The sequence below is a fragment of the Asterias amurensis genome, chromosome 12 (assembly GCF_032118995.1).
Source record: "Asterias amurensis chromosome 12, ASM3211899v1".
NCBI lineage: Eukaryota > Metazoa > Echinodermata > Asteroidea > Forcipulatida > Asteriidae > Asterias > Asterias amurensis.
This window is the reverse complement of record NC_092659.1, coordinates 15,767,962-15,788,346: the sequence shown is the minus strand read 5'-3', so window position 1 is coordinate 15,788,346 and position 20,385 is coordinate 15,767,962. Positions and strand designations below refer to the sequence as shown.

At 38.2% G+C, this 20,385-nt stretch overlaps 1 protein-coding gene across 1 annotated transcript in view; it reads left to right on the top strand.

Moving 5' to 3' along the window:
* The window catches only part of LOC139945540 (uncharacterized), a 38,432-nt gene that overhangs the window by 16,803 nt on the left and 1,244 nt on the right, over positions 1-20,385 (top strand). Inside the window, exons 2-8 of the mRNA XM_071942925.1 lie at positions 5,716-5,773; positions 9,907-9,969; positions 11,004-11,111; positions 11,812-11,892; positions 14,425-14,453; positions 15,053-15,134; positions 20,216-20,331. Of these exons, the coding sequence (XP_071799026.1) occupies positions 5,716-5,773; positions 9,907-9,969; positions 11,004-11,111; positions 11,812-11,892; positions 14,425-14,453; positions 15,053-15,134; positions 20,216-20,331 (537 nt within the window). The remainder of the gene's footprint in view (positions 1-5,715; positions 5,774-9,906; positions 9,970-11,003; positions 11,112-11,811; positions 11,893-14,424; positions 14,454-15,052; positions 15,135-20,215; positions 20,332-20,385) is intronic.

Here is a 20,385-nt window from a genome sequence, read left to right as displayed (position 1 = left end):
ACTGGAGATCAAACAGCCGTAGGGGGGTTTGACTTTTTCCGTAGAACGCCCCCAAGCAGCACTGGGGTGAAAGTTAAGATTATTAAGGCTGGCCTGAAGTGCCGTCAAGTTGGGTTTCTTTATCGTGTGGGATTAGCATTAAAGAAACTTGGGTCTTACGGGGAAAAACCTTGAGTCAAGTTTTTAAATCCGTCTGGGAAAGAAACTAAAGCCTGGACTTACTGATGCTGATTACATTGGATAGCTGGAGAGGTCTTCGTTTGGAGGGTTGTGTACCTCGGTTCAACCTTAGCTAAACTCCCCGTGGGTCGCACTCGGCCATTTGTTATTGTTTTCATTCAAAGCAGAGACCCACAAAGGTCCGGGCCCACAAGTTTTTTTCACCAGCAAAATGAACAATAAGTTACATCGTGGAATTGCATATTAATACTTTCCCTTCCCGTTCCTGCATACTAATTTCATTCGGCAAAAGGGACCTAAGTATGGTATCATTGCAAAAAAAAGGGGTTAGTGGCCTGACGTGTCGACCCTAGCAGAGTCTTTCTCAATGGCCAAATGACAACACAACATTTATAAACAGTATGGAAAGGTTTGCGGTAACACCTAGCCCTGGCGGCCTTACACTTTCTTTTTGTAGTACAGTGACTCTGTTCCTGTGTACAGAGAAAGAGTCCTATTTAGGGCTACGGTAACACCATGTAATGACTATCTCTAATGAGTTGGGGTGGTTCTAAAAAGAACCGTTGGTTTCAACTCTAGGGCTTGCTTGACAGCAAGGTTTTTTATGTTCAAATATATATAATGATGGGTCACTTGTAATGCGGAAATTGGTGAGAGTTGAAACCAACGGTTCTTTTTAGAACCACCCCAACTCATTAGAGATAGTCATTACATGGTTTTACCGCAAACCTTTCCATATCGTATTTCCACCATGCAAAGTTTCAAATCCTACTTAAATATAAACATGTACAACCATACTGATACAACAAAATCAGTCAGAAAGAAATAGATGGTAGAGATAAAATCATACAGAGAAAGCATGGGATGAACGAAGAGGAGGGTAAAAACGGGGTAGGGAGAAGGGGGGCTTGTTTAGACTTGACTCAAGTCTCGTTTTTGTGCGAGAGGTCCGCGGCACGGCACTGGTTGGGAGAGTTTTCTGTTGTTTAGGCGGGGAGACTGAACATAAAAGGACTCTCACACTGGATTGGGACTTGGGTTAAGTCTAGGGCTTTTTCGACAGCAAGGTTTGTTATGTTACAAACATGTATTTGGTGCGTTCGTTTAGCTCCCCTGGGTCGATCCTTGTGCGTGGCGGCTTTTTTTTACCAGGACGAACGTGGGTAATTTATCTGCACACACTCGTCCTGGGGTAAAAAAACCGCCACACACCGGGGTCGACCTAGGGAAGCTAAACGAACGCACCCATAATGTTGGGTAATTTCCAATGCGGATAGAGGTGCGAACAATAGTCGACGTTTTCCACGTGCTCTAACACAAGCCTCAGTTTGTAAAATTTATTTTATTTTGAGTGTCACCTAAAGCGTAGGTTACCATTTTGAAAGCCCTGTTTCTAGTTCGGAAATGAGACTAGGTCTAGATAGTTTCAAAATGTACACATATGCACTGCACTCTCCTTTTTCTCATATATTACATGACATGATTGGACAGAGAGAGAGATATCGAATTGCCCTGTCATCTTCCGTACGGATTTCATTTGATTCACTGGTCCATTGTAGGTAATGTACTCGCTGATTGCATTTGGCGACACCGCCGGGGATATGCCGCCGGGGCTTCCGCCGTTTCCTAAAGCTTATATTGAGGAGGGATTGTCTCATTGACTTGGGCATAGGACCACCTTATAACAGATAGGCCGTATAAGAGAGGAGATGTGTGTTGTAAGTAAACCCGTGACGAGTTTACATCACATGCGACGGCAAAACGTCTTTACATTGCTTGTCCAATGAAGTAATGTCAAATCTGAGTATAAATTCAATGTTTGGGTTTTAAAGATACTGTGCATTATGACTTTATGAAGGTTTTAAGTTTCAAAATCATGTTGTATTAGGCCTATATCTTTATGTCACTGAAACAATAAGAGACCCTCAAAAGTGGCAAACACTGTGACTAGTATAATGATGTGAATCGCCAGTTTTAGATTTTTTGAGAAAAAAAAAGGCAAAAGGGGAAACCACACACAATCAGCTGAAATACCCAATCCACTTACAATGCTTTCGTAAGTTGAGGGGTTCAAACCAGGGCACACAGAGGTGAAATGAAGGAAAAACGAAATAACAATTTGCCAATCTGTCTGTTGAACTTGCCACCGGATTTTTTTCTTCTCATCTTCACGTCTAAACGTGTATCGTGACCCCCCCCCCTCATATACGCGTTTGCCAAGTACCATTAAGCACAACAACGAACGGGCAGCAAATTCCTTCCACAGAATATTCAGATCTTTAGGAGCTTTGTTCGCTTTCCTGGTGGCTTATAAGATCAGTACTGACATTTGTAATTGTATACGGACTACATGTCGTCTTTGAAAGAAAACAAACAGTCCTTTCGCATTTTGTAAAGGCGGAAGAACTAGAAAAGAACGGTTGAAATAATTATTCATAATCATTGCTGAAAAATAATTATGACAGCATTTTCAACCTTAAATCACTTTGACTCTTAGTGCGTTGAACTTGTAACTGGATAATTAACCTTTTTTGTTTTAATTACTCACAGACTTCTGAAAGAATACGCTATAAAACATAAGTGAAATGCTGAGTTGCCATGGCAAGGTCGTTTACCCACTGGTTTTTGTACAACATAGACCGGTCCGCTGTTTCAATTCCCCGTTGACTCGTACACAAACGAGTCTTCGTCATGTCGGAGGCCTATAGTAATACTATTGTTTGACCTGTATGAACCGTATGGGTCCGCCCCTGAAATGGTGAAATACAATCTAAAACTGTGTGGCTTCTATTGGTTAGTTTACTAGTATTTTATTGAGTTTTCAAATGGCAGGGTTTAATTAAAACGTTCCAAAATGACTCTTCTTTTAAACAAATAAAAAACTTGCGAAGTTTTGAGCCAAAGGGAAATCAAAAGAGCCCGTGGGACACCGCTCTATTCAGAGTCAACACTCCACCAAAACGAAAATTACAAATCATTGAAGTGTATCCATATTGTTGACCATTGGTTACTTTTAATATTCACACCATGCAACTCGAAGCTGTCATGCGTTTTCCAAAACTGGTATGCAATAACCTGTTAAATTCTTCAAGGAACGTTACAGAATTGGTTTTTGCTCACAAAACAGTTGCTGGCAGTGTACGTACGCACGTATTCACTTTATGTAATCCACCATATACATAAACTGACTAATCTGTAGAAGTTTGTGATCGATCGGCCATCTGAGTAACGAGAGAATAGTGAAAAACCGATTAAAATTTTGCATTGCATCGATGCCAAAATTAAAATGAATAAAACGCTCACTGAGCGATAAACTCCAAACGCGAAGTTATGTTATTTATTTCTCATCATAATATGACATTCAGACAGAAATATTTCAAAGGATCTTTTCAACTATCATCATCATTAGACCGTGTAAGTTTCATGTAAATCTGTGATCTTCACGATTTTTGTTTCTTACCAATTCTGTAACGTTCCTTTAAGCTAGTCAAAGCGTAAACATTTTTACAAAATCGAGAAATTGCATTAAGAAAAAAAATTTAATGCATTTTCTCGATTTTGTTTTAAAATTATGATACAATACAACTTGTATTATACAAGCTACAAGGTTGGATTTGTATTGTTCTGTGGTTGTTATTTAATAACTCACCAACTATTGTATTTATACAAGGCTCCGTCCTTTAGACAGGATGAAAGCTACTTGTTTGGTTCGCAGTGGGATAGTAATAATATACACAATGTTTAATGCCAGTTGTGATTTGTCTTTCTTTGTATAACGTTCGTTAGAGTAGTGTCCGCGGCTCTACACCGCCACAGGGTCGTTCAAATACAATCTGATTACAGGAAAGCTAAACCAACCAGAAGATAATACCTCGCCTCACTGCTATGCGTCCATTAATTTAATGACTTTTTTTTTTTACCAGGGAAATACATACAAATAAACGAAAGACTTTAAGTAAACTGAGACAAATAAACGAAAGACTTTAAGTAAACTGAGACGATACTATAGCTAGACAAGCGGATTTTATTTTCAAGGAATTACATGCAATATCTGGTCGGATATTTAAGCCATGGAGGTTGATTTTCTTCTTCAATGGTTTTATAACCATTGCGCAATATAGATTATTACGTCAGCTGGCTATGCTGCTGAACGGGGACATGTGGTGCGTTTTCGCGGTCGTAACCATAGACTGTTTCGGTTGAACTTGCAATTGGTTGATCACCGGCCATTGACCGAAACAGTTCTTTGTTATCGACCGCGCAAACGCATCCACGGCAAACTTCATAAGGTATTCGGTACTTCGGTGTGTTTTTCCTTCTCTAAATAAAAACAAATCGACATACAAGGAATGCCTTAATTCCACAAAGCTACGATTGACTGTAGCGAATCCGTCTTAATTGCTAAGCGAGATGTCACAATACAAATTACTATAATAGTAATAATGACAACTAATTTTTGTTAAAGAGAATTCCCAATGCTTTGTGAAACAGAGCACATACAGCTAAAACAGGGAAGGAAAAACTAACTCTTTAAGAAAGCCCAAGCTAGGGTAGAAATGTCAGGCCATTTTTAAAACTATTTTACCTCGTCGACTAACACGGTCGGCCATTACGGGAGTCAAATGTTTGCCTCCCATACTGGCCGACCGTTAGTTCCATAGAGTTGTATATACCTATATGGTTAGTTCGAAAAGTAAAAGGAAAACCACGCAATTTCGAGGCAACATTTGTGTGGATCATTGTTTTCTACTTTTAAAACATCTTTCTAATCATATGCATTCTACAACAAACGGTTACAAACTCTTTTCAAAGACCAACTCGACCGATCCAAGGCAACGTGTTCCTTTAACATGCATGCAGTTTCTTAAGAAACTGTGTTCCAATATAAACAATTAGTTCATTGTTCACTGTAATCCGGAGCCCTAGTTCCTCAAGCTTTTTTTTTTTTTTTTTCGAGCAAACACAATTTACTATTTTCTTTTTGTTCAGTTCTGCCCTATTTTTGTTTCCTTGGCTGCGGATGTTTCATTAACGAATTTTATCCACTGCGTGATTGATATTGGATAGTGAAGGAACATTTTCCTTCCGGACGCTCTTATAAGAAAATTACATTTTGAAAGTAATCATTTTGAGACATGTCCAACTGCCGAACAGAAAACATAATAATATGTTCTGCCAACTTTTCAATGTATCTAATTCTTAAATCTAAATTATTATCATTGCCGTCACATTTATTACTTTTAAAATAGTTTATGTTTATAAAGCACAAATATCCAGATCAACGAGATTTTTTATAGTTATGTAGAAAGCTTATTGATTTAATATTATGTGTGCTTCGTAGACAGTTCTACTGTATCAACTACCTGTGTGAGCTTTATGTACACCTAAACTATTAAATAAAAATCAAATAAAAGGACCAACCATTCCTTTAGTTTTTAAAAGCCGTTCGATTAGTTTAATCCTATCTAAATGTAGACTGATGGATGCAATAAAAAAATATAAAAAAATATTTGCATCTCTTTTCTCTGATTACAGGCAAAGCCGTCTCGTCATCTGCTCACGTTTGACGGAGGAGAGTGCGATTGTCCACCAGGTAAGTTCAAACCACGACGTCACTTCCGGTTTCATACTCAAGATAATTTAAAGACACTGGACACTATTGATAATTACTATAAAAAATTATTAGCACAAACCTTACTTGGTTACAAGTAATGGGGAGCTGATAGTATAAAACATTCTGAGAAACGGCTCCCTCTGAAGTAACGTGGTTTTCGAGAAAGAAGTAATTTTCCACGAATTTATTTGATTTCGAGACCTCAGAGTTAGAATTTGAGGCCTCGAAATCAAGCTTCTGAAAGCACACAATTTCTGGTGACAAGGGTGTTTTTTCATTCATTATTATCTCGCAACTTCGACGACCAGGTTTTGTTTTGTTCAGCATTTGATGAGATACACCAAATGAGAAGACTGGTCTTTGACAATTACCAATAGTGTCCATTGCCTTTTAAGCTAATTAATGTACAAGTCGTTACTTTTTCTGTAATTTTGCTGCCAGCGAAATAGCGTTCCGTATTTCTGCAGAAAAATTACCAACAGAAGTGTTTTCAATTCCGTAACATAAAAAGACTATTAACATGAGTTTGTACATGTGTACACGGTTGTGAGTGAAATAACATAATGTACTTATATGTATACTAGGTGTTTTGGGAAATGTGGTTGATTTAAATTACCGCTATTGGAGCATAATTGATATTTGCATTAATGGAAAGTCGGTAAAATTACGGCGCCATTACGGAATATTTCACTTTACGTAGTCCGTAAATTTATGGACCTTTTTTAACAGTGTACATTGTATCCACGAATGTACACTTTCTCGTCCATTTTCCTCAACGGATTCTCTGGAAATCTGAAGAGGATTTATTTTTTTTTTCGTTGGGAGTTAATTCTAAACAAGAGGGAAAACTGATATTATTTAAGGACAAATGAGGGGACGGATATCTGTGTCCCATATCGGGCATTTTATAGGGGTCTTTGATTTTTAAATACTCGACTCTGACAGTGTTAGAGACGAGATTATCACCGGGGGATTGGTACTCGATATGGACTTAATAATCAGCGAGCTCTTAGATTTCAATTAATAATTAATGTTTATCTTTGGTGATTACAAAGTCCCTTCTTTGAAATCAAAATATTATTTGATTTTTTTTTCGACGACTGGGGACTCTACCATATCTTATAATTTCACTCTATCATATTATAATTTCACTCTATCATATTTTATAATTTCACTCTGCCATATTTAATAATTTCACTCTACCATATTTTAGAATTTCACATTTTACAACTCAAAACTGGTTTGGAAATGTTTCTTAGTTACACAGTTTTTTAATTACAATTACATTTTGTTTTAACCCTAACACCGATTTGTATTAAGCCTACACGCATTCCTTTACATGTTAATGTGAACAAAAAGCACTATGTAAATGATTTTGATGTGGGATTCGAACCCATGACCTTTTTTTGTAGAAGTCAGGAAAATAATGGGCCTGCAGTGCGAACACACATCGGTGCGAGGGTAAAACAAATGACAGGCCTACTCTTTTGTCCTGATGCAAAACTGACATCTATTACATAAATACGGCATTTAATAATTCCAAAAGGAAGTAAAAATTCCCCAAACCCTCTTAGAAAATCTCAGAACAGTTTAGTTTCAATCAAAGACAAAACATGAAAAAGCAGTCTATTTTTGGAAGCAATTTGTACTTAACCTGAAACCGTAAAAATCAAAGGATTTACTCCTAATACCGACTCGATATTCATCAGCTTTTAAGGGCAATCAAATAGTACGAATCCAAAGTGTAAGTGCAGCGGCACAATTCATTTCTACATGAGTCCCTTTTTTATTGAGTTTTAAATGACTAATTGTGTCTTGTGAAGCATTAAATTTACTAAGATGTGATGTTTGGACTGCATGGCAGTGACGTTACGAAGTGGGGGTCACGAGTTTTGTTTTTATTATTACAAAAAATAAATTCGCATACAAAGGTGGCACCCTCCTAAAGAAAACAAAATTTACATGGGCGTTTGACGTTAAACCACAAATATTGTATTTTGTCATTACCCCCACTTTATCTTGTAGATATGATTAGTATTTAAACAAGAGCTTCGAAAAGGGATTGTTTCAGAACAACGCAAAAGGAACATGCATTTAAATTGTTTGGTTGCTTCAGATCACATTTTACGGTCACTAAAGCTGTGGGAGGGTTGGGGCCGCTTAATGCCCTCAATAAAAAAAAAATTAAAAATTAAGGGCTTTCTGTTAGTCATTACACAATACAAGAGCGATAACCTTCAGAGAATGGTGATGGCGAGTTAACCTTCTTGTATGTCATCGTCTTCATTTATTCATCGTAGTATGATACCACCGTGACCGCCGTTATTAAAGGATGTGCCTTAAATTAGTGAGATCGGAGAATAATACAAAGGTTCACCGGTTTTGTTCACGATGGAAGACAATTCCCTTGCACAAACTTTCAAGGCTATCGAAATAAGCCATTCTGCGAGGTAGTTTAAAAATGTTTTACACGGAAATATTTTTCACGAGGAATGTTTGTTACTGGAACCAAAATGTACAATCAAAGAGCTTTCAGATCAAAAATTATGATTTGCCAGTTTCGAAAACGGAGTAACACACCCCTTTGGTGATAGTGTTTTATTTCACTATTGTTTTCTCCTTAGGCAGGCCAGCTTTTTTGTTTTGTCTGTTGCTTCTCGGTTTGTTGTCTAATTTTTGGTTTCATGTTTTACAAGACCTGTATTATATTTAAAAAAAATGTGTTCTATCTATGTATTGTGATATCGGAATAAAGTATCATTATTAAAGTTTTAATGATAGGCTTTGGTATTTGCCCATTGAAAATAAAGGAAACATTTTACAGATACAGTTGACCTACACAATGGTTTTGGCCATAACTTAGGCTGAAGGCTGATTAAGGCATAACTTAGGGAAGGGAAGAAAACACCCTTGTTGCACAACTTCGTGTTCTTTCAGATGCATAATTAAAGGCTTCAGCTTAAGTCTTTAATATGCCTTAATATCCTTTTCAGGCTAATTATAAAAACAATTTTGCTTATTTTTCTGAGAAGCCCAACAACGGAAATCAGACTAAAGAAGGGAGAAACATCATGCCTAATAATTATATTGTAAATTACCCAGTCATCAAATTGTCTTAAAATCCAGTCTTCTCACTTGGTGCATCTCAATATATGCATAAAATAACAAACCTGTGAAAATTTTAGCTCAATTGGTTGTCGAAGTGAATAGTGAAAGAAAATCACCCTTGTCACACAAAGTTGTGTGCTTTCTCTAAGACTACCTTCTTTCAGAGGGAGCCGTTTCTCACAATGTTTGATACTATCAACAGCTCCCCCATTTCTCGTTTACCAAGTAAGGTTTTATGCTAATAATTCTTTTGAGTAATTACCAATAGTGTCCACTGCCTTTAAGATCATTGACCAAACGAGTACTTGCAATCTGCCGCAACAAATCTAATAAATAGAGAGTGCATTGTATTTTTTTTTATGGAGAAGAAGGTATGGAAGTTCATGGTGATATAATATTGATGATGGGGGCTAGCGGCATTCACTGAAGCCGTAATGCCGTTATAATTTACCAATGAATGCATGCAGTTAATGGACCCAGGGGGCGGAGTGATCAAATTAAGCGCTCCAATATGATTTCATTAAAGGCCCTGGCTACGTCTGGTAATAGTGAAGGACCAGTACTCTCACGTGGTGTACCCCAACATAATATGCTTAAAATAACACAACCTGTGGACATTTTGGCTAAATTGGTTGAAAGTCGCAAAAGAATAATAACATAAAACGCCCTTGTTGCACAACTTTGTGTGCTTTCAGATGCATAATAGAAAGGCTTCAGGCTGAAGTCGTCTGATAAATATTTGAGTGAGAAATGACCTCTTTCTCAAAAGCTACGCTACTTCAGAAGGAGCCGTTTCTTACAATGTTTTATACTATTAAACTCTCTCAATTGCTCGTTATAACAAGTAAGTTATGGTGGTTACAATTATTTTGAGTGATTACCAATAGTGTCCAGTACCTTTAAAGACTGATTCAATCTCGTCTCTAAGACGTGACGTCTCCAAGACGTGACGTCATGAGTTTATAATTTTATCATTTTGATCTTGTTTTATTATTTTATTGTAGGTCCCAAAGGAGAGATAGGACCGCGTGGGGAACGAGGTAGATCCGGACGAGACGGCCGACCAGGTATGACGTCATCATGATGTAATTATTGATAGCCGCTGAGGAATAAAGATTCGGGGCACTGACTTGTAATTTTCAGATATTTTTAATAGATGGAAATTTGCTTTTTGGAAACAATGTGGGCAAAACCAAAATAACATAGTTTTGCGAGTAGATTTTTGTGTTAAATTTTGACCCAAACCGAGTCAATGCATGATACCCAATTGAGTCATATTGCAGTAGGCCTTCTATTTTTTTGTCAAACTGTGAATAAACTCTACTGGGGTCAAATTATACAAACTAAGTACACTCCGGGGTCAAATTTACCACAGGAAGAGTTCGAGAGCAGACACATTCATATGGGTCTCAATGACCCGTTTGTTCGGGTCATGCTGGCCCGGTCTCAGAGTCAAAAAGTTCTCTAAAATTATCCGGATTTGTGGCCAAACCTAAAAACATGGGGCAAACCTTAACATGGGTCGACGAGCTGACCCAAAAAGAGGATCGGTGTACTCATCCGTGTGGGTCAAGTGTGGGTCCCTGTATATAGTTTATTTCTTCTACTGTAATTTTGACCAAAACCGAGTCACTGCAAAAAAGCTTGAGGAGTCTCTGGTAGTACCTACCGATTTTGTTGTCAATATTTAAGTAGATTCGACTATAGTATAGTATATACACTAAAACAATAACGGGTCAAACTGACCACTAAAAGAGTTTGAGAGTAGAATAATGTCTAAAAGTAATGTACAATCTTAGACACGTTGGAGACAGTAACGCTTCTGAGATTCAAATTTTTGGAAATAAGAACTTCAAAGTGAAATGTTTCTCAAAATGCTTAAGACTATCAAATTGCTGTAGGCTTCTAACCAAAGCTAATACACACAAGTTTGTTTGTTATTAATTTTAAGAATGCTTACCAAACGCTCTCCTTCTCTTAGAGGAAAACAAAATATTCGTTTAAAATTACTGTGCAGATAAAATTATTGATTAAAGTCTACAAATGGAACAATGTTTAAACTATTATGCTAAACAGTTGGGCGATTATGTTTGCATTGCAGGAAAGGATGGGGTGCCTGGCCCATCAGGTCCGCCGGGGTTGAACGGACGGACGGGCTCGCATGGACAGAAAGGGACGCGCGGTGACATCGGCCTTCCTGGAGAACGAGGTATAAGGGCCAGTTTTATTGTTGAGACTTTGTCTTATAAGATATCGGCAAAGTCATTAATTATTAAGTTAGTAAAACACACCTTGTTATGGTTTTAAAACTGTACCACACCGACAGAAAGCATTCTGTGTCAAAAGCGACGATCTACTCGACCGACATTTTTTAAAGCGGTAATGGAGAGTCGCAAGCATTAAAATAACTGTAATACAAGTTAAAACCAGTTAAAACATGCTTGAAGAAATGAATATAAAAAACAAGTTGAGATGTTAGTTTTCAAACATTTTTTGTCATAATTACATTTCATTAATTTGTGTGTATTTTGTCATCAAAATGTCATCAAACAGCACAGCTGATGATGTCATCCTGTAACATGTTTAACCTCGAGAGGCGGACAAGTAATATATTTGTTTCGGCTCAATGTCATCAATCCTAAATTATTATCTCACGATCTCAATTCGTCGGATTGCACCCCAAGAGCCCCGTACGTTTACAGCAATGGGAGACTTTGGTACGCTAGGTGGCAGCAGACTTACCAGGTATATTTCCATTGTTTACGTAGTTCTGAGCGTGCGCACATGACCGAGAACAATGGATTTTACCTGGTAAGTCTGCTGCCACCAAGCGTCCTAAAAGTCTCCCATTGTAGTTAACATTGTTTCCCCTTCTTTCTCTGACCCATAACTTGTTTGAATGATTGAAGGTTCACCGGGAATCAGAGGTTTGAAAGGCGACCAGGGCGCGCCAGGAGTGGCGGGTCCACCCGGACCTAGAGGGCCCACAGGTAGGTCGACATCGTAATGTATTTCAGTAATAGCAAAAACTATTCCGTCTGTAGCCACATTTTTAGCAAGGTTTTTGATAAGAACCAGAGGGGTTTTGTTTAGGAATTTGAGTATATTTTGAAAAGAAATTTGAATTAAGTTTGATCAAAGTTTGAACGAGTTTGGAAAACTTCAAGAACCCAAAGGAAATTTTATAAGAACTAGAAAATATTTTTTAAAATATTCAAAGGAATCCTGATCAAAATTTGAATACATTTTGAAAAGAACCAAAATGAATTTTGATAAGAATTTGAAAACATTTTTTTGTATGTATTTGTTGAAGAAATTGAAGGAACTTTTTACAAATTAACGAGAACAAAACAGGTGTTTTGCACTAAGCTGGTTTCTGGCAAAAATGCAATTTCCAAATAATGTTATGTGCGACTAATTTCCCGACTGATTCTCCCTCAGTAAAATAGTAGATTTTTATTTGATATATTGCTTGCACTAAACATAAAATGCATAATATTAGGTCCGCAAGGCCTCTTCACAAGTCCCCCAACCCCACAAGCTAAAAAAAAGCCACATTCATAAAATATCAATTTACCAACGACAGGTGAATCGGAAAAGCCTTTAAAGCTACGCAGTTCAGCGGATGGAGTGCTGTCACATGCACGGATATTCTAATGTGCTCCAGTAGTGCAACTTCACAGTAAAACAAACGAGATATGTAGCCAAATCGACTCACTAAAAATTCGACTTGTCACGATTTTGTTTCCTAACAAGATGACTAATTACCGAAACTTGACAATACAACTTACTGAAACTAAGAAGATTAGTCTACTTCTTAGTCTCATTAAACCGTCTTGCATTAAGACAACAAATCACGATAAGTCGACGTATTCCTACGATGCTTCGGAAGTGCCATGAACTCTATTGCGATCGTGATCAAAAGTAAACGCAGAATGATGACATCATAAACGTCAGATGTCGACCTTCCGATATAATTTATCTCAGAATGACGACATCCCGAAAGTAGTTTGTTGTCTTCAACATATATTTTATCGTGGAAATTGTCAGGATCATCACCATCCCGAGATATTTTATCTCGGATTGTAGACAATTACCGATGTCGTCATCTTTGGGTAAAATAAATCGGGGAAGATGACATCTTATAACTTTTGGATATCGTCATCCAGAGATAAATAATCCTATGGAGGTCCTCGTATTAAGTATATGACGTCATCATCTTGCAGTAAAATATTCCAGGATATTGGCAAGTCGGATGATATTTCTAGAGCTCCGTATATTCCATACGGTCGACCCTCGTTATTAAGAGCCAGCTCAATTCAATTAAATTCACTTAAACTTATTTATTTCATCACAGTTAACAAGCAAAATGTGAAGAAAGACATGTCTGTGTGCACTAAACAGAGGTTATACAGAGGTGCTGCTTATAAAGAGTATATTCTGAAGTTCCTGGTCTAATTTATTCGTTTAGCTTTCCTCTTATAACATAGTTCCTGTTTAAAGGGGTTATTTGTGGCCAGTCCCAGCGAGCATGCAATAGCGAGAGTTTACTGTATATGCCAACTACGCGAGATAAATTATCCCATTATCTAGATATAGGTGAAGTGGCACTTCTGGATCTCCGTACGATTCTAATATTACTGTGCCCAATAACTGTTTTCCATTTTATTTGAGTTCCGCCTTGCGCCAGTTGGGTTTCCTGTTGGCGGTTGCCATGACAATAATATTCATCCTTGCCGCCAATAATTTCTACAGAGATCCGCTCCAGAATGGAGTACGATATATGCCGCCTTGTGCCTGAGGCAGTCGGGTCGTGGTTTTCACGAAAAAACACCGAAGGAAACATGAATGAAAATGGCGAGGATGTGAATCGGTTCCATCCGTCAAGTTATATTGGGAGACTCCCCCGCAGTTGGTTATCATTAATCAACCACGGTGTCGCTAGACAGCTAATTCCAAAAATGTATTAAAACTTTTAATACATATTTGGAATTAGCTGTGTAGCGACACCATTTAAAAGTACAGTAACAACACCGGTTCGTCTCAGAACCAACACTCATCCAAATAAGTGTTATACAAGGTTATACCCTCAAGTTTACTATCTAAGTTCATCTTATTGTCCACACTATGCAAAGGCTCAGACATCACTTAAAACTGCGGAATCGGTACTATCGAGAAGAAATTCGATTTTGAGTATTTATGATAACAATTTCTTTACTGAAATTATCGTTTACGATGTGCTGTGGCACAACATGCTGCCGATCAAACCAGGAACACCGGGGTGAACCCATTATCACATACGTGCATTACACAACAGACGAGACCAACGGCATTACGTCCCATCCGAAGGACGAAGCAAAGAAACTAGTGGCATGACCGTGACTCGAACCCACACTCTATTTACCAGACACACCAGAGCTAATTGAGTCCGGTGTTCTCATCCGTTCGGCCACGACACGCCACATCAATTTAAAGTTCTCTCTCCCGTCCAACCATTAACATTTTTTTTGTTATGCTTTCAGGTAATGTGGAAGGTATGGATTCAGTAGAGGTAATTTTAATTATGTAAACATGTAAAATTCACGAACTTAATTACGTATAAATGTAGATGAAATACACAATTGCACATCACACACAGAAATACACTGAATATATATTAGATAAACTTATTATTATTAACAACATCTTAGCAAAAAGTATGGGCTGATCATTGAGGAGATGGGCAGCGTACGGTTTGAAGTCTTGAGATGTCCCATTAGGTGTTGCATAGAAGTGACTGCCATCTTCTCATACCCTTGCTTCTTTGATGATAAAAATGTTAAGTCAAATGATTGCAACTTATCCTGAACTAACATTGACCAGAACAAAGCAAGCTTATTAAATGAAAGACATGTACATCTAAGGATCTTCATGTACTTCAAAAGCCAGTTCTCACTACTCAACTCTGGGGCTGACGTGTAGTTCTAGATCGATGATTGCGCACCCGAAATCTAATTCAACAAAAACAGTCCTTCTCGACCCACGGTAATAAATTACAGTCAACTGATGATAAAACAACAATAATTACCCCAGAGAGACACGCGATTAAAACCATCTGCATTATTACTGCCACATGATGATGTCATGATTTATCATTATTATTCAACACAGATCAATCGTCATGTAGTCTTCGCTCGAGCCATTCACTTGCAGGGTATCCCGGCCGATCAGGTATCAGGAATTAGACGGCTTGGTAAGTATTAAATTCCTCTATGATGGGTGAGTTGACAGATGAATACAAAAATATCAATGAGAAATGGATTGCTTTGACATAAACCTGGACTTCTTTAAACCTGATCATGCTGGTGACCTAGCTGTGTGACATGCAGCCAATTTCACGAAACGCTAATATCTCGAGTGGACGAGTAACCCGTCCTGACTTAGGATGGGTTCAATGCGTCCAACAAACGTATTTGGATACGGAACTTAAAAATTCGTCATAAGTCCGATGGTTGATCCTAAGTTAGGAAGAGTTTGGTAATATCGACGGCACGTGCTTGAGATTAGACAAGAAGAAGAAAAAAGAATAGTCATAACTAGACAATTAGTGTAGCGAATTATTGTCAGAGGTTCTGGAAAAAAAATCGGAAAAAAAAAATCGAGATTTCCCCCACATTCGGGACAAAGTATTCAACCGGTTCTTCCGGGGCTCTTTATGTTCGCCAACAACCCCACGAGTCAACTTGACAAATGAACACAACTCCTAGACGCTGATCTTTTACACATAAAACCCATTAATACAGTGCTGCGAGTGAATTGGACAACACCATTCATTCATCAATCAGTTTCAAAACAGAAGTCAATTATACAAAAGATATTCTAAATTCTGTTTTAGAATGTCACTTTCTAATGTCAGTCATGTTGTTGTCATCTCAAACATACAATTTTCTTTGACATTACTAGTGTTGGAGTAGGGGTGAAGATCAACAAACAAAAACAAAAAGAAAATACACATAATAAATGAAAATACATCAAAACAGGGGGGAAAAGGCAGAATAAAAGCCTAAAGCGATAATAACAAATTAGAAATCTTTCGTTTGGTTCGTGCACTACATGATTCCTATTAAATTAATTTCAAATTTAATTTAATACTCGCATGCAAAAAGGGCTAAGGGCAACTTTTAAAAACAAATCGCCCAAATTAGCTCACATTTTCATACCTAAAATGTGCGTCATCAAAACAAAATAAATCAGAATGTTTTTCCTCCGGAATTTCGCCAAACAATTCATACCCCAAATGTGCGTCGTCCTAAAAAATAAATCAGAATGGTTCTCCTCCGGAAATACGTTTTCGTTAAAAGCCAACACCGATCCGGCCGGCAGCAAGAAATCTGATATTATTTTACCTGTCCAGAAGCATTCATGCAAATACATACACGATATGCATAAGTTCTACATTTCACCTTCAAGCGCAGTCAATAATCTGACACCACGGGATGTCACTGATTGCTTTTAACACCGTCTCGGTACGTGTGAGGAAAGGCCGCAGCTGTCGAAGTCCTATCGAACCACGACTAAAGCAACGCCACAAAGTACCCAATATACTCTTAAAGCTTCGGTATCTAGTAACTTAAAAAGAGAGGACCATAACTTCAAGGCCACAACGTACCCATGTCTACTCGGCTTTAATTTCCAGCATTTTAAAAGGAAAACCATGACTACATCGCTATAACGTACTCATGTCTACTCTTAAATCGTTGGTATCCAGTAACTCAAATAAAGAGAGAACCATAACACCAACGCCTTAAAGTACCATGTATATTCTTAAAGCGTTGGTATCCATCTTAAATAAGAGAGAACCATAACAACAACGCCACAGAGTACCAATGGCTACTTGATTTCCAGTACAACACTTAAAAAGAGGGAACCATAACTATAACGCCACAAAGTTCCCATTACTACTCTTAAAGCGTGGATATCAAATAGCTTAAAAGAGGGAACCAATGCCATTATTCGAGGCTGTTTATTGGGAAGATTGACACAAGGTTATACACAATTTTCTTAAAGATAAAGTCGTCTCTCTGAAAAAAAAGATTAAGATTATACAAAAAGTTAAATACGTCCCACACTTGATGCATGTTGCATAACGCAAGGTACTTGCACCAAATTCAAAATTGCAATACATCAAAGCTACGCCTTTCGTTTTGCCCTTAAATAGTAAGCAATGCTGTTTAAACACGATTATGCATTGCTCGATATCAAGGTGTGTGCATATAATTATGTACCTTTAACTCAAACAGAAATAGGTCCCGCGATAATTTAAACCGATTCAAGGTCAACGAATTTTTACTGTCTGGTAAAAAATGATATCGGGCAAAAAAGACCTTGGACATGATTTAATGAAGTGAAGAGAATGTCACGAATTCGCCGGAAATGAATCCATGCACATGAAACAATAAAATAAAATCAAACAAAATGGTCGAGGACGCTTTCATTATTTCATTACGGAATACAAAATATGCGTTAAAGAGAAGGTGTATTTATTATGTGAATGCCTCGCATTCGTAAACATTGTATAGACCTAAATCACGCTGTCACCATCTTGGTCGTGTCCCCTGTTTCCGTAACAGTAATTAATGATATCATTGAGCAAACGTGGCACCAGACTATTAGTTCGTCCTGCCTCAGTTTGGTATACAACGAGTTTTAATGGAGTAAAATCAAGATGGCCACACCGTGAAAAAGGTCTATTGTACAGGTTTTGTAGAGCTGAACAAATTGAGTCGCAGATATAACAATGTTTTGTGTTATCGACCATATTACACACGAAATACCAAACGTTTGGCCAAATCCGTATGTGTGGGTCATGAGAAAACATTTGAAAAACCATGCACCATGTTCAGCAAACACATTTTGGTAGTAACAACAAAACAAGCAGTTTCTTGAAAAATGAATAAAATGTGTTTCAGAAGCACTTTTCTCGAATATGACTTCACTTGAAAGATAAATGTTTCAATTTGTGAGCGATTTCAATTTACGAGTGCCTCTAGCGTGGTTACATCAGTACGTTTTTGTTTACAAACTTGCAATCCTCAACAACAAGACTAGAAACCTTTAGGACATAGCTTGTTCTATACATCGCGACCAAGATTACGTCATAATTACGTCAGGGCCAGCTGGGTTGCTTCACGTTCCATACCATTGCAACGTATGTTGATAGAAAAGGTCAAAATTACAACCCACGTTACATTTACGTCACAGTTTGTTCTGCATCACACAAAAGATTATGTTATGATGACGTCATAGTCTGGTAAACAACTTCACATGCAATGTATATAAAACACAGTTAAAGGCTGCCAGTAGACACTATTGGTAATTGTCAAAGACTAGCCTTTTGTCGAAGACTAGCCTTCACAGGTGGTGTATCTCAACATATGCATAAAATAACAAACCTGTGAAAGTTTGAGCTCAATCGGTCATCGAATTTGCGAGATAACAATGAAAGAAAAAACACCCTTGTCACACGAATTGTTGTGTGCGATTAGATGGTTGATATCGAGACTTTAAGTTCAAAATCTGAGGCCTCGGAATCAAATTCGTGGAAAATTACCTCTTTCTCGAAAACTATGGCACTTCAGAGGGAGCCGTTTCTCACAATGTTTTATACCATCAACCTCTCCCCATTTTTCTTCACCAAGAAAGGTTTTATGCTAATAATTATTTTGAGTAATTACCAATAGTGTCCACTGCCTTTAAGGCATGACGTTTCGACCCAAGCAGAGTCTTTCTCGAAGACTAAACGTCAGGCTATTAACTTCTGTTTTGCATTATACCTTAACCCGTGTCCGATGCTACGGCTACGGCTACGGCTACGGCTACGGCTGGATCGCCGCGTCGTCATGCATTAAAGTATAGGACGCCCTTAGCAACACCCTTAGCAACGGTCGTAGCCGCAGCCGTAGCCACCAATTCGGACACGGCCTAAGTTCCTTATGGTTGGTAAGAAGTTTGCAGGGGAGGAACCGGGTACCAGGACGGACGAACTAAAGAAAACAAGTTGACCAATCAGTTAATGGTCCGGAGGTTTCTGTTAACGAGCTGCACGTTGTACAGCAGTTGAAAAAAAAATCTGAAAGATGTAGGAAATGTTGACGGAATAACGCCGGAGAAATAAAATTGTTCCGAACAAAAGCAGAAAGCTATAGGTTTATAAAGCGAGTTGGTTAAGTAACCCGTAAACGAGTTAGAGTACAGCTTTAAAAATTTGTAGTCCTCTGTTAAATGCAACGCGACACAATGAACAAGTAAAAACAGTTTATATTTGCTTTAAAACTCAAACCTGTGTGACATTTAAAGAACGTTGTTCATCACGTACACGATTACGTCACTCAATACCCCTACCAATACAAATCCAGGGTTATGCATTAAAGCAGTTCCTTCAACCACACACACGTTGGCATCGGCACGCTTGTGTGTGCTATGAAATCCATTGTCAAGTATACGCAAATTAATGCCCGCATGTGCAACGACAAACGGGTGAACCCGGTTGGCATTTTACATTTCTACTCATTTTAATGCCACGCCATTGTCTGTGGCATTCAAAAACTAATCTTGGCATTGAGTCTCGAGTCCGTAAGTTGCTGCAGGGAGACAGCGGTTCCTTTTAGCTCTCGATACACTCAAGCTATGCCGTCATATTGCGGAGGGTAAAAATACATACGTTGTGATATATAAATGTAAGGGGGTTGTGAAAACATAGCATTATTTGCATATCAACTTAAAGGTTGGAAGAGTAAATTCATTATTGCTCTGAAAGAGTTTGAAAGAGTAAATTAATTTCCCTCGTTCTACTCAAACAACTTCTGAGTCAGATATTACTCGAATAACAAATGTTCTGCCTTTTCATTGGTTTAGAGCGCGTCACATATTGTCTTAGTTTTACTAGACGGCGGCCGTGTGATAGTGCATCGTTTTCCGTGTGACAGTGCATCGTTTGCCGTGTGATAGTACCCAGACGTCTTTTTACCCACCTCGAACACAACCAGTTGTGCATCTGTGTATCTGAAACGCGCGTCCGAACGTTACGTGTACGAAGATGTGTTTATAAAACAAATAAATTATTGACTACTTTAACTTGTGCTATGGTAACAACTACGACTCCCTGGGTGATCCCCAGACCGTTCCATTTTCCCTCGGCTGCGCCTCGGAAAAATAGAACGATCCGGGGATCACCTCGGGAGTCGTAGTTTTAACCATAGCACTCGAAGGTGTCAATATTTGTATAATACGACTATGCAATACGATTATGCAACATGTTATGATTTGTACAAACAGGATTTCATGGACTGCTTCGTGATTGGTCAATCTCAACAAACTCAGGCGGCTTTGCGTTGGAAACAGACGGCAATGTTACGGTGACCGAGAGGGGCCAATATTACATATACAGTAGTGTGAGTATAACATGGATCGATTAAGGGCCTTATCGATACCACGGTTGGGCTAGG